Genomic DNA, 13,713 nt, shown 5'->3' on the forward strand with positions numbered 1-13,713 from the left:
CTGATACAATGTTTCTCTCTCATCGATGTTTCTAACTCTCTATCCCTATCCCTTCCTCTCTGTAAAAAATCAATAAAGTATACTTTAAAAAATAAATAAATAAAATAAAGTTCTGTACATTGCATGCAAATGCCCTCCAACAGACGAAAGACTCAAAAGATTTTGCAGAGCCGAAACCGGTTTGGCTCGGTGGATAGAGCGTCAGCCTGCGGACTCAAGGGTCCCAGGTTCGATCCCGGTCAAGGGCATGTACCTGGGTTGCAGGCATATCCCCAGTGGGAGATGTGCAGGAGGCAGCTGATCGATGTTTCTCTCTCATCGATGTTTCTAACTCTCTATCTCTCTCCCTTCCTCTCTGTGAAAAATCAATAAAATATATTTTTAAAAAAAAAGATTTTGCAGAATTAATGCAAATCAATAGGTTGCCAAAAATCCAATGTAGTCTCCAAGTACATTTAAATGAAAATATAATATTTTACAGAGTCTAAAATATCAGTCCACATCTAGCATATTATACTCAGCAAATGATCTTTAAGAGGTGCATAGTCAAAGCTACGCCATTAAGAGGAGAATGACCAGGACGACAAAGATACTTGGTTCCCCTGTCATATAAAAAATAGTTGAAAGTACTGGAAGAAATGAATCAGAGAACGAACATTGTCTTTCAGACATACTGTTTAGAAAAAAAATTTGAATCAGAACCAATGAGTAGGAGTTAAAGTGGGAGAGATTTCAGTTCAATGTAAACATCAGATTTTTAACAATTAAAATGAAATGGGTAACCTTGGGGGTCAGATATCCCAGAATCAGAAGCTAAATAACAAGTCTGTCTTAAAGTGACTTAAGCGGAGGGGCTGCTGAAATGACTTCCAAGAGCCCTAATTCTGGATTTATATCAGTACACCAAGGGAGAAAACCCAAGCAGGCAATCTATACTCCATTACTGTCTACTGTGTGCTCAGCATGGTGCATGGTGCATGGTGTGAAGAACAAACTTGGCCTCTACCCAGGTTGAGAAGAACACTGGCATGTATCAGACATAACCAGGTATGAGAATTCCATGCTCTACAGTAGGGTCAGACTGAATGAGCATCCAGGTACAGAAAAGAGTCATCATGCAGAAGCAGAACAACCAAAGAAGGTCCCATGGAGGTAGCTAGATTTGAGGTGAGCACTGACCAACGGAAGATGTGGCCTAGAGAAGAGCGAAGTCCTGAAAACCAGGGGTCGTATATAGACAGGAATGAGTATGCCCTGTTCACGGCCATGAGTGGCTTTCATGGCAAAATGGATGTGCTGTGAAAGATCAGACAGTTCAAGTGGGGGAAGAATAAAGAGGCCCTTGAAAATCAGACTGCAGCATTCACAGAATATTCAGTTTTCTATCACTCAAGCAGCAGAATAAGAAGTTCAGCAATAGAATGCAAAATGAACTAGAAAGGTAGGAGACTGAAAACAAGAAAATCAGGCAAGAAGAAAGGGTCTCGGCCAAGATGCTATCTGAGGTTAGAGAAAATGGAGGAAACACTTTCGAAAGTAAAGTTTATTAGACTCAGTCGCTAGCTTCATATGGGGAATGACATATAAATAAAAAAAGCCAAAGTTCTGTGTGCATAACTGGAAAACAGCAGTGATACGGAGATAAAGCTATAATTGTAAAGGAACAGAGAATTTGGTTTTGGACATATTTCATGATGATAAGACTATTCAAAGCACTCTTCAAGACTGGATAAGTTGCCAGTAGAGACAAGGCTAGATTCGGGAGTCGCATCCCAGGGCTCTCTTCTTTTATAATGCTTTTAAATATATTTCTATTAGTACACCAAGAGGAAAAAACCATCCCGGCAATCTCAACTGTGGTCTTCTCTCTGAACGCTTATTATTTCTAGTACTCATTCATATTTTTCTGATTTTCTAGCTATTAGCCAAACCTTCAAAAAGTCATTAAGAGCCAGCATTAGCATAGTAACAGGACTAAACTAAAGCCAGTACTCTTTTAAAACTACTGAATGACCTAAACCCATGAGAAACAGAAAAAAATCCAACTTTATTGTATGTATCCTAAGTTATCAACACACTACTGAACTCAAAAGATTCTGAGATCTTGGTAAGGGCTGATTTATGTACATATCTTCAAGCAGTCTTATCTACCACATTACTAAGCCCAAGATGAGCCAACCCAGACTGACATGACATTGCTCCTTCCTGCTTTTTTATTGGTCTGGGTCTTCATCTACATTTATCCTGTGGTAAGCACCATCTTTCCATCTGTACTGATTCAACCTAATCTTCACCACTTACCTCTTCCTCACAGTTCATAAATGTGCCTAAACTGCCTTCTTTACATCCTTCTACTTATATCACTTATCAGCCAAATGCAAAGTCTCTCAACTCTTTCTGTTACTTTTTACCAACCTATCTCTATTCCTTCACTACTAAAATACTGAACAGGAATCTTCTCTTGCTGACTTACCCAACCTGGAGTCTGGCTTATAGCTCAAACATTACTCATCCTCTAAAAGTTAGGTCCAATGTCATTTTCCCCAGGAATCTTATTTCGATTTGCCCTTATCTGGAAGTATTCATTTCCTCCTTCCAACTCCCCAGCATTTTATTTGTACTTCCTTCTCTTTGAGCACTTATTGTCCATGTTAATAGTACAGCTACTTGTGTTTATATTTTACCTTCCCTAGTGGATAAGAAGCTCTTTGAGGATGGTAAATCTGATTTTTCATTGTGATCCTATTACCAGTTCATAAGAGGGAGTTCCTAAAACTTGGATGAATGAACCTTTAATATAGTATAATATAAATGGTGTAACAGAGAATACAGGCCACTGAACTAGAAAGTAAGAGACCTGACAGTGTGACCCAGACAGATCCTGTCTCTGGATGCAGGCATCAAGTCAGGATGTGGAATTAGGCTCTCCAAAATCCTTTCCAACTCTAACATGGTATGACCTGAATTAATGTCAATCAACATAAAAAAAACGACCTCAACTCTCAGGCCCAAGTTCCTGGTTTCTTTCTTTCAAAAAAAAAGACATTTTCTTCCCTAGTTTATTTCTGTAGAAAAGGTATCCTAAAGGGGTTGCACCACTTAATGCTAAAAAACTGAGGAGGAGAAAAAACAAGGATTACAGCTAACCCCAACAAATTTCTAGGCATATTCCCTATGCAGTCACTTTCATACCATGTTAGGGTGGCTTCAGCAGCATCCTTTACCCTCATAGAAGCAGGGTTTGGCTCCTTATCTCCTTTGTACTTGACTTCTTGCTCACTGCTCTTGGACTTACTTCCCGAAATACCCAGTTCCACAATCTCCAGTACTTCCTTAAGACAGTCCTAGAAGCAGGAAAGGCAAATCAGTTTTTATAATACACTTATAAGACAAGGAAAAATATCAAATGTTAATAGTGGCTGTGTTCTGGTAGTGGGGCTCTAGTTTCTTTCTCATTTTCTTTAATAGGTATATATAAATTTCATAATAATAAACTCCCCCCAATTTTTTTAAAGAAATAAATTTGAGTGTTCAGAGAGTTAGATAACAAGTAATGATAAATTCAATTCAATTTTATTAGTTATAGTTCTTACAAAACTACCTCAGACTATAAATCATGAAAGCCCAAATGAAAGAAATGTAACTGTAATCTATTAAACTTGGATGGTTTAAAACATGCTAGGTTATCCAAAGGGAAGTTCATCAATTATTGACAGTTTTAAGCAATTTCTGGTATCATAACTTTAGAAGCCTTAATGAAAATGACTAAGATTTAATAAACAGAATTATTTTTAAACTGCATAAGGCTCTAAATAAATATCCACTATGTTTGATATCTCTTCTTTTATTTTCACTGTGAATTCACTCTGCCTGCCTGCCTCCCCATAAAAAAAGTATTACATAGAATAATGGCGGAGAAAGCAGCCTAGATATCTGTGCCCCCACAAAAGCAGGGAAACATGCGTGAAATGAAATTTTTAGATACAAGCAACCTTTGCAGACCAGCCTTGCTTTAGGTTGGTCGCCTGGTTATCAATTGCCTTTCTTGGTTTGGTAATGGGTTACCAAAGTGCCTTCTGGCCATCTCAAAGCTATCACCCTTTTAAGAAAGAACATTCCCACCCTAGCCAGCATTGGCCCATGGACTGAAGGGTCTCGGGTTCAATTCTGGTCAAGGGCAGGTACCTCAATTGCAGGCTTGATCCCGGCCCTGGTCGGGGCATGTGTGGGAGGCAACCTATCGATGTGTCTCTCTCACATTGATGTTTCTGTCTCTCTGTCTCTCCCCCTCCCTTCCACTCTCTCCAAAAATCAATGGAAAAATATCCTCAGGTGAGGATTAACAAAAAAAGAAAGAACTCAAATAAATGAGTCAAGGTCCTCTTCTTTTAATAGAACTTCTCTATGGGTTCATTTGCAACCAAATATAAGTATGACAGTTTTTGAATTGTGCTCAAAAGGATAAGTGTTCTATTGAAATATAACAAGTACATTCAGTTTAAAGTATGCAATATAGTACTTACATTTATATATTCTCTTTTAAAAGATATTTTCCCAACATATATTTTATTTCTATTTATTGTTTTAAGATGTAGTAAACTAACCTTTTCATCAAGCATGTCAGGATGCTCTGTCAGCCAGACACAGAGACACTGAAAAGCTGCCACTATCATGGAGTGCAGGTCACGGGAGTGATGAGGAGCTGGCCGACTACACTGGTACACAATGTAGCTGCACACAGAACTGATGGCTCGCTTCCGGTCTCCGGAATCAACCATCACCTTCACCTGAGCATATTCATATGGGGAACACAGTTAGCCAGGAACCATTATACAAGTTTTAAAGCATCTGCACTGAGGCCTGGCCTTTCTGAGAATGTAACACACCACAGGAAACCTTGCTTCTAAAACATTATTTATATAGAAAATCAGACTATTCATAGGTATTATAATACTCTATATAAAAATAGAGGGCATTTTTCAAATCTTAAAGTAGTATTTCATTTTAGTATACTTTTTCATGTCCTAAAACCTAAACTCATAGGATGCATCTACTCACCATTGCCAGAGATCAAAAGAATAGCTGGCAATAGAACATATATACATTTTTTGAACCCCCCAACCCAATCCCACAATGATGTTATGGGGCTATAAAGTTCTATGGGCAGCTGCCCAGAGGTATAATCAACATACAGTAAACTAGACATATTTAAAGTGTACACTTTAATAAATTTCGGCATAAGTATATATCTGTGAACTATCACCACAATCAAGATAGTGGATATATCCATCACCCCCAAAATCTCATGTAGCTTGTAATTCTTCCTCCGACTCCCTTTATCCTTCTCCCTAGATTACTGATGATCTGCTATCACTATAGGTTAACTAGCATAATTATTTTGAGATTTATCCACAATTTTGGGTATGTGTATCAAATGCTCATTCCTTTTTATTTCTGTGTAGTATTCTACTGCACGGCTATTGCACAATTTATCCAGTCATCCACTGACTGACATTTGGGTTGTTTCTGGTCATATGATTCTGGGTATCTATAATAATAAAAGCACAATATGCTAATTAGACCAGACATCCTTCCGGACCACCTTCTGGACACAGCCGGGGCTGCAAGAGAAGCCCGGGTCCCAGGAGCCTGCCGTTGGCCAGAGGGAAGCTGGTGCCAGCAGCTGGGGGAAGGAAGGCCTACTCTTGCATGAATTTTGTGCATCGGGCCTCTAGTCCTATATAATAAAAGGCCAATATGCAAATCGACTGAACAGCAGAATGACCGGTCACTATGATATGTACCAACCACCAGGGGGCAGACACTCAACGCAGGAGCTGCTCCCAGGTGGTCAGTGTGCTCCCACAGGGGGAGTGCTGCTCAGCCAGAAGCCCTGAGCTGGGCTCACAGGCTGGCAAGCGCAACAGCAATGACAGGAGCCTCTTCCACCTCTAAGGCAGTGCTAAGGAGCAGCGAGCCTGGCTTCTGGCTGGCGAGCGCAGTGGCAGTGGCGGGAGCCTCTCCTGCCTCCACTGCAGGCGGATGGTAAGGAGCGAGGGGTCCCAAACTATGAGAGCCCCAGATTGCGAGAGTGATGTCTGACTGCCAGCTTACGCCCAATCCCCAGGAATAGCCAGCAAGCGGACATCCCCCGAGGGCTCCCAGCCTGCAAGAGGGCGCAGGCTGAGCTGAGGGACCAACCCCCGTGCCCCCTGAGGGCACAAATCTCGTGCACCGGGCCTCTAGTTACAAATAAAGTTGCTATGAACATTCATGTACAAGTCTTTGTATGGATATATGCTCCCAGTAGTGGAGTGATTGGGTCATATGATAGACGTATGTTTAACTTTTTAAGGAACTGCCAAGCTGTTTTCTAAAATGGCTGTCCCATTTAACATTCCCTTCAATAGTACTGGAAATTCCAGTTCCTTCACATCCTCACCTACATTTGGTATGGTCAGTCTTTTCAATTTTAGCCATCCTAATAGGTATGGAGTGGTAACTCATAGTGTTTTAATTGCATTTTCCTAATAACTAGTGATATTGAGCATCTTTTCATGTGCTTATTTGCGATATGTATATTTTCTTTGGTAAAGTGTCTGCTCAAATCTTTTCCCCATTTTTTAATTGGGTTGTTTGTTGTATTTTTTTTTTTTTTTTGAACCCAAAGCCTGTGTTCTCCTACTTTTTATTTTATTTTATTTTATTTATTTATTTTTTTATTGCTTAAAGTATTACAAAGGGTATTACATATGTGTCCATTTTTTCCCCCCGCCCTAGGGTTGTTTGTTGTATTAAGAGGGGTTTTGTTGTTATTACTGTTTTGTCTTTTTAAAAGATGTTATTAAAGGTCTTTACAAAGCAAGAACCACACTATCCAGACCCAGCTGCTAAGAAGAATCTGTTGTGCAGCAGGAACGGGCTGGAGCATGGCAGGTAGCTCTGGCTTCCTAACCTTATGTCCTGAGATGGTGGATAGTATCTCATCTTTAGGGTCTATAATGTTCATGTGGTTAGACAGGGACTTAGGGCCAATCTTATCACTTGGGTCCCAGGATAGCATGATCTTCACTTTGATGCCTAGCACACCTATCTAAGCACATATGGCACATGGTGGTACTGATATAGCTAACAGGATCCCCACTGTAGATCATCAGACCATCCACAAACTTCATGGATCCAGCGCCCTGCCCTGTCTTTGGAGTTTCCCTGACACCAGGACCTTGTAGCCCTTGGCCCCACTCTCCATGATGAACTGCAGTACCCCTCAGCAGGCTCTCAACACAGCAACCCCTCCTGGAAGTTTGTAATGCAGAGACTCTGTGCAATGGCACACAGACCTCTTATGGCTACCTTAACTTCATAAAACTCTACAACAAAGCCCTCAGGGAAACTAAACTTCTAAACTACATGGGTCAATTCCTGGACTCACTGGTCTCACTGGTCCTTCTCACAAAGAACATTCTGCATCCCAGAGACCAAGGCAATAATTTATATGCTGGTTGATATAAGTCAGATCTCAATTCCAGGGTAGCACCTTCAGCAAGCCTCTAAGTGAGAACTCATTCAGTTTAGCTCTGAAAATGCCATCAACAACAAACTTTCTCTTCTTGGAAATTTGCACGACTATATTGCTATCATGTACCCAAAAGCAAAGGCTATTACTGAGTTTTGAGAGTTCTTTATTAATCTGGATATAAGTCCCTCATTGGATATATTTTGTAAAGATTTTCTCCCAATCTGTGTTCTGTCATCTCATTCTCTTAAGAGTATTTTTTGAAGAACAGTAGTTCATAACTTTGGTGAAGTCAAATTTAATAGTTTGCTTTTCTATGGTGCAATATGTAAGAAATCTTTGTATAACCTAAATCTTCATTAAATAACAAATATTTTCTCCCTATCTAGCAGTTTTATAGTTCAGGTTTTCTATTTAGGGATACAATCCATTTTGAGTTAATTTCTGTACATAGTGCAAGGTATGAACCAGTTCTTTTTTTATATATGAACTAGAGGCCCGGTGCACAGATTTGTGCACTGGTAGGGTCCCTCAGCCTAGCCCACTTCATAAAACTTCATCTGTTTTATGTCTATATACAGTTATATATCTACAGGTCTATAATTATCCTAAATTATCCTAAATGGCCTGATCCCCTCTGACAATCCGGGACCCCTCGGGGGATGTCAGGGAGCCGGTTTCGGCCCGATCCCCGCAGGCCAGGCCGAGGAACCCCACCAGTACATGAATCTGTGCACCGGGCCTCTAGTATGCATGTAAGATCTTTGGTTAATCTCTTCCCACCCTCCACTCTCCCTCCTCCCCTCTGAGATTCATCAGTCTGTTCCATGTTTCTATGCCTGTGCGTTAAGCATCTGCCCCCTAGTGGTCACTGCACATCATAGCTACCGGATGGTCAGCCGGTCACTTAGGCTTTTATATATATAGACTGGTGGCCAGGTGCATGAAATTCATGCATGGAGGGGGCCCTCAGCCCAGCCTGCACCCTCTCCAATCAGACATCCCTCTTGCAATCTGGGACTGCTGGCTCCTAATCACTCACCTGCCTGCCTGCCTTATCACCCCTAACTGCCTCTTCCTGATTACCCCTAACCCCTCTGCCTGTCTGCCTGATCGCCCCTAACCTCTCTGTCTGCCTGCCTGATCGCCCCTAACTGCCTCTGCCTGCCGGCCTGATCTCGCCCCCAACTGCCTCAGCCTGCCTGATCGCCCCTAACTGCCCTCCCCGGCCAGCCTGATCTCACCCCCAACGGCCCTCCCCTGCCAGCCTGATCTCACCCCCAAATGCTCTCCCCTGCTGGCCTGATCACCCCTAACTGCCTCTGCCTGCCTGATCACCCCTAACTGCCCTCCCCTGCTGGCCAATTTGGTTCTGATTGGTTGGTTTCTATGACAGTCAGCGTTAAAAACTCCGCCTCCTAGGCAGCCATTGGCTCCTCACAGTTCACCCAGATTTGGTTCTGACTGGTCGGTTTCTATGCCATATGCTCCGGGCCTATCTCTGGGCCTGATCAGAGGGGCAGGGCTGATCAGCAGCCACCGTGGAGGCCCAGAGAAAAACAGAGGCACAGCTGCTGGCGAAGCCCGGAGAGAAAGAGAGAGGCAACAACTGATCAACAGCTGTCAGACCCTGCCTCTCTCTCTGGAACTCTCTCCGGGCCTGATCCACAGCCCCCTCGGCAGTCAGTGCTGGGTCGCCACGGCAAATCAGCACTGACTGCAGGACTGACTTCCGGTGTTCGGTCAAGCCTTCAGCTGGTCATTACGGAACCTGGGTTTTTTAAAATTAGTAGATCTGATTGTTCCAGCACCATTTGTTGAAAAGACTCTCCTTTATCCTGCACCTTTATCAAAAATCAGATGTTCGTGTATATGTACTTCTATTTCTGGACTCCCTATAGTATTCCAATGATCAATTTGTCCAACCCTATTCCAATACCAGACTGTTTTGAATACTACAACTTTATAGTAAGTCTTGAAATCAGGTAGTGTTGCCCTTTATGATTTGTTACAGAGGTCTAGAGCAGCCCTCCACCTAGGGCTAATTATTCCTAACTACTGAGAGTATCTGAATGTCACAGAAAATAGTACCTTGCCCTCAAGGACAGTGTGGTCCTGCAAGTCTCATGAATGGCTAGTTTTACTTTCTACATCAGTAACTGCTCCTCACAACACTATGGCCATTACACCTATCCCTAAAAATCTTTGAGGTAAGCTCTAAGAGTGGTAAGAACATCTTAAGTTTTCTAGCCCATTTTGTTTCTCAGGACTTAAGTAAGTCACAACCTTTGCCACCTGTCCCCACAGCTATAAAAGGAGGGTTTGAACTTTATCATCTCAGACAGTATCTCTTTATGTGTGTATATCACCCTTTTATTCACAAAGTGTTTTACATACTTCCTCTCATTTCATTTGATCTTCACACCACCAGGAATTATTATACACAAGATAATCCTACCTGTTTTACACAAAAGAAAACACTTAGATGATGAGTGAGGATGTGGAGAAACTGGAACCCCCTACATCTCTGTGGAAAACAGTTTAGCAGCTCCTCAAAAAGTTAAATACAGAATTACCATATAACCCAGCAATTCAACTACCATGTATATACCCAACAGAACTGAAAATTGGTATTCAAACAGATGAAAGTACATGCATGTTCATAGCACACTATTCATAATAGCTCAAATGTGCATCAACAAATGAATGGGTAGACAAACTGATATATATAAATACAATGGAATATTATTCAGCCATAAAGGAAATGAAATTCTAACATATTCTATAACATAAATGAACCTCAAAAACATGTTAAGTAAAAGAAGCCAGGCACAAAAGATCACATATTGTGTGATTTAATTTATATGAAGTGTCCAGAATAGGTAAATCCATTGAGACTGGTGGTCATCAGGGATTGTGGGGAGGGGAGACCAGAAAGCAAATGCTTAACAGGTATGGATTTTATTTTTGGGGTGATGAAAATGTTTTGAGGTGGCTGTTAAACATTACAAATGTACTAACAGTCACTGAATTCTTCACTTTGAAATGGTTAATTTTGTAAATTTCACTTCAATCAAAAAGAAAATCCTTAGAGTACAAATGGCCACCCAACTCCAAGGTTCCACAAAATTGAATAATAGCTGTGAAAGTAAAAGTATAGCCAATTTCACCTATCTCTAATAATGGAAGATGGAAGAGTCACAGTCCCAAATGGCATATTTTAGAATAATCACTCTTTCTTTACCAAATTTATATTTATTAAAATTAAATGATCCTATACTATAATGGTACAAAATGCCATGCTGAAGATTTTAAAATACAGTGGGGCCTTGACTTACGAGTGTCCCGACTAACGAGTTTTTCGAGGTACGAGCTGTATCTCGGCTGATTTTTTGCTTTGAGTTGCAAGCTAAAATTCGGGTTACGAGCCAGCTTCAGATGCCCCACCGCTAGTTGGCGCAGCGAACGTCACAGTGAACGCCACAACATCAGCCCAGCATCACGTGTCTCACTCATTCACTGTTGATTTGACATACGAGTAATTTGAGTTATAAGCTCCGTCACGGAACGAATTAAACTCGTAAGTCAAGGCCCCACTGTAGTATCAAAAATACTAAGTAAAAAAAAGTGAAGTTAATTTTGTAAAATCTCACTTGGAGGCTCACTCTTGCACACTTTGAATATAAACTATGTTTGAGTATAAACCAACACTGCGATATCCATACCAAGGTGTCAGGAAATACAGAAAATAGAGCCATGGTCCAAGGCTGCTGGGCTAACATTAAAGAACTGTCCTTCTCACCTTTGCCAAGCCAGAGAGGAGCTCCAGAGCTGCCAGTGATATGCTCATGTCTGGTCGCCACTGGGAGTTAAGTCTTTGGGTGACGAGATGAATGCTGCGAATCAGTAGCCCCGCAGCTGAATCTGTATTAAGAGCTAGGATATAACCCCAATGCCACATCCCACAGGGAGGGAAAACAACTAAGCATTAGTAACGAGAAGCACAGCATTCCACCAGGCACAGACCACAGTAGCCACAGTGAGCATGACGGGCACCCACACAGTGCTATGCTCCCCGCCCCACTGGCCTGAGCATCAAGCCTGACTGAAAAACAGTGCACAGGGCACACACACCAGACAAGAGCAGCTTCTAGTTCCCAGCTCGGGTACTTTCATATAGACATCCACTGGGATTTAGTAATTTCAGTATCATTCTTGTAACAATATAAAATTTTAAATTTCTACATTAACTCATAGAGTTACATTTTCAAAAAAAAAACAAACAATGAAAGGCTATCAATTATTTCCTTGGAATTTTATATAGAGGGAAAAATTCAAATCTCAGAATTTTCTCAGATGCTGGGGAATTATCCTAAAGCATCTACTAAAATTATTTTCAGGGGTTAAACCATCAAAAATCACATGCATTGCTTTTTAAACACATTGTAACATTTAACTCTTTAAGACTACTTTGATACTTCTAAAAAAATTAAATAACCAAGTGATTGTGTTTTTATTTGGCCTCCAATTCTATATTTAAAAGCAACTACTACTTGGCTGATAATAAATAAGGACAAATTAAATTAAATTGATAAAGGAAGCTTTAGGGACATTATACCTGTCGATCCTATCAGAAAGTGGGCAGTGACAACAGAAAAAGGAATGATCATTAAAGAGACACATTCATGCGACACTAACACAAATCTGGATTTCTTAGTAAAAAATATTTTACAACATTAGAAGCAGACCTCACTAACACCAGTTCAAAATGCTGAAACAAACAATAACCACTTCAAACACTTAAATTAGAACACATACAATGCAAAAATTTCTTTAGTGTAAAAGTGTTTTAGAAAGCATGAAAAATAAACAAATTTTCACCTATAATATACTTAAACCCATGAACATAATGAGTAAGACAACAATTTAAATAAATGCAGTATTTAAATGTGTTTACTATCTACATAATGCCTTATATCTGACATGCTTGAGGATGCTTATGATTAAAAAATTAAACTCACATCTAAGGATCTAAATTTCATTTCAATCTGGTTGGATTAACACTTACAGATTCAATACACTATTATCTACACTAATAAAAGAGAAAAATGGTAATTGGCATACGACGATACCCTTTTCATTGGCTAATCAGGGCTATATGCAAATTAACTGCCAACTAAGATTGGCAGTTAACTGCCAACAAGATGGCGGTTAATTTGCATATGTAGGCACAATGCAGGGAGGGGAAAGGGAAAGCAGGAAGAAGCCCCCTGCCACTGACAGTGATCGGAAATCCAGGGGGGAGCTAAGAGCTGGGGGGCAGGGCAAAGGTGGCCCTGGGGCCGCCTTTGCCCTGCCCCCCAGCCATGATCGGAGAATCAGGTGCCTTTTCCGCCCTGGCCAGTGATAGCAGGAAGTAGGGGTGGAGCCAGCGATGGGAGCTGGGCACGGTCGAAGCTGGCAGTCCCAGGAGCTAGGGGTCCCTTGCCTGGGCCTAAAGCGAAGCCCACGATTGCAGGGCCGCTGCAGCTGTGGGTCCCCGCTGCCCGGGCCAGATGCCTAGGCCAGAGGCGTCAGGCCTGGGCAAGGGGCCGATCCTGTGATTGGAGGGTGATGGGGGTCAACGCCTGAGGGCTCCCAGTATGTGAGAGGGGGCAGGCTGGGCTGAGGGACACTCCCCCCACACACACACACACCCAGTGCACGAATTTCGTGCACTGGGCCCCTAGTTTGTGTATAAAAACATAAAGGTACCCACAAACTCAGAGAACCATAAAGTAATTGTCCAAGGTAAAGGACACCACTCAATAGGATGTTCTTCTGGCAACTGTTTCCTTACGCTTACTTAAAATTTGTGACTGAGGAATCTAACCAGATATATAGTAAGGTATATAGGTTTTAAGCACAAAGACAGAGATTTTCCTCTGGATTCCCATCTCATGCATTTCCCACCACTCATCCTTACCACACTGCAATAACTGATGTACTGACTGACTCTGCCACATCCTATTTGACTCTGTGTTACCAGCCTCTGGTACAGAATTCGGAAATGTTTCCTGACCACCCATTATAATCATTTATAAAATCTAAAACTACCCAGAATCTAACTACTAAAAGTTATAGAGTTAAATTTATAAGATTTATTTGCATTTTCTTAATCTTTACACTAATAGCCTCTCTATTATTCTTAAATACAT

At 41.3% G+C, this 13,713-nt stretch overlaps 1 protein-coding gene and 1 pseudogene across 4 annotated transcripts in view; both read right to left on the reverse strand.

Annotated features, from left to right (window-relative positions):
- Positions 1 to 13,713, reverse strand: part of RALGAPB (Ral GTPase activating protein non-catalytic subunit beta) — a 131,637-nt gene that overhangs the window by 38,184 nt on the left and 79,740 nt on the right. For 3 of the 4 annotated variants that reach the window (XM_059707091.1, XM_059707089.1, XM_059707093.1), the window contains 3 exons: positions 11,319 to 11,452; positions 4,605 to 4,787; positions 3,193 to 3,344 (listed from right to left, as the gene is read on the reverse strand). In XM_059707091.1, coding sequence (XP_059563074.1) covers positions 3,193 to 3,344; positions 4,605 to 4,787; positions 11,319 to 11,452 — 469 coding nt within the window. The remainder of the gene's footprint in view (positions 1 to 3,192; positions 3,345 to 4,604; positions 4,788 to 11,318; positions 11,453 to 13,713) is intronic. The other variant, XM_059707092.1, reaches the window with a different exon arrangement.
- Positions 6,786 to 8,476, reverse strand: LOC132239057 (small ribosomal subunit protein uS3-like; annotated as a pseudogene).

The sequence above is a fragment of the Myotis daubentonii genome, chromosome 8 (genome assembly GCF_963259705.1).
Source record: "Myotis daubentonii chromosome 8, mMyoDau2.1, whole genome shotgun sequence".
Classification (NCBI taxonomy): Eukaryota; Metazoa; Chordata; class Mammalia; order Chiroptera; family Vespertilionidae; genus Myotis; species Myotis daubentonii.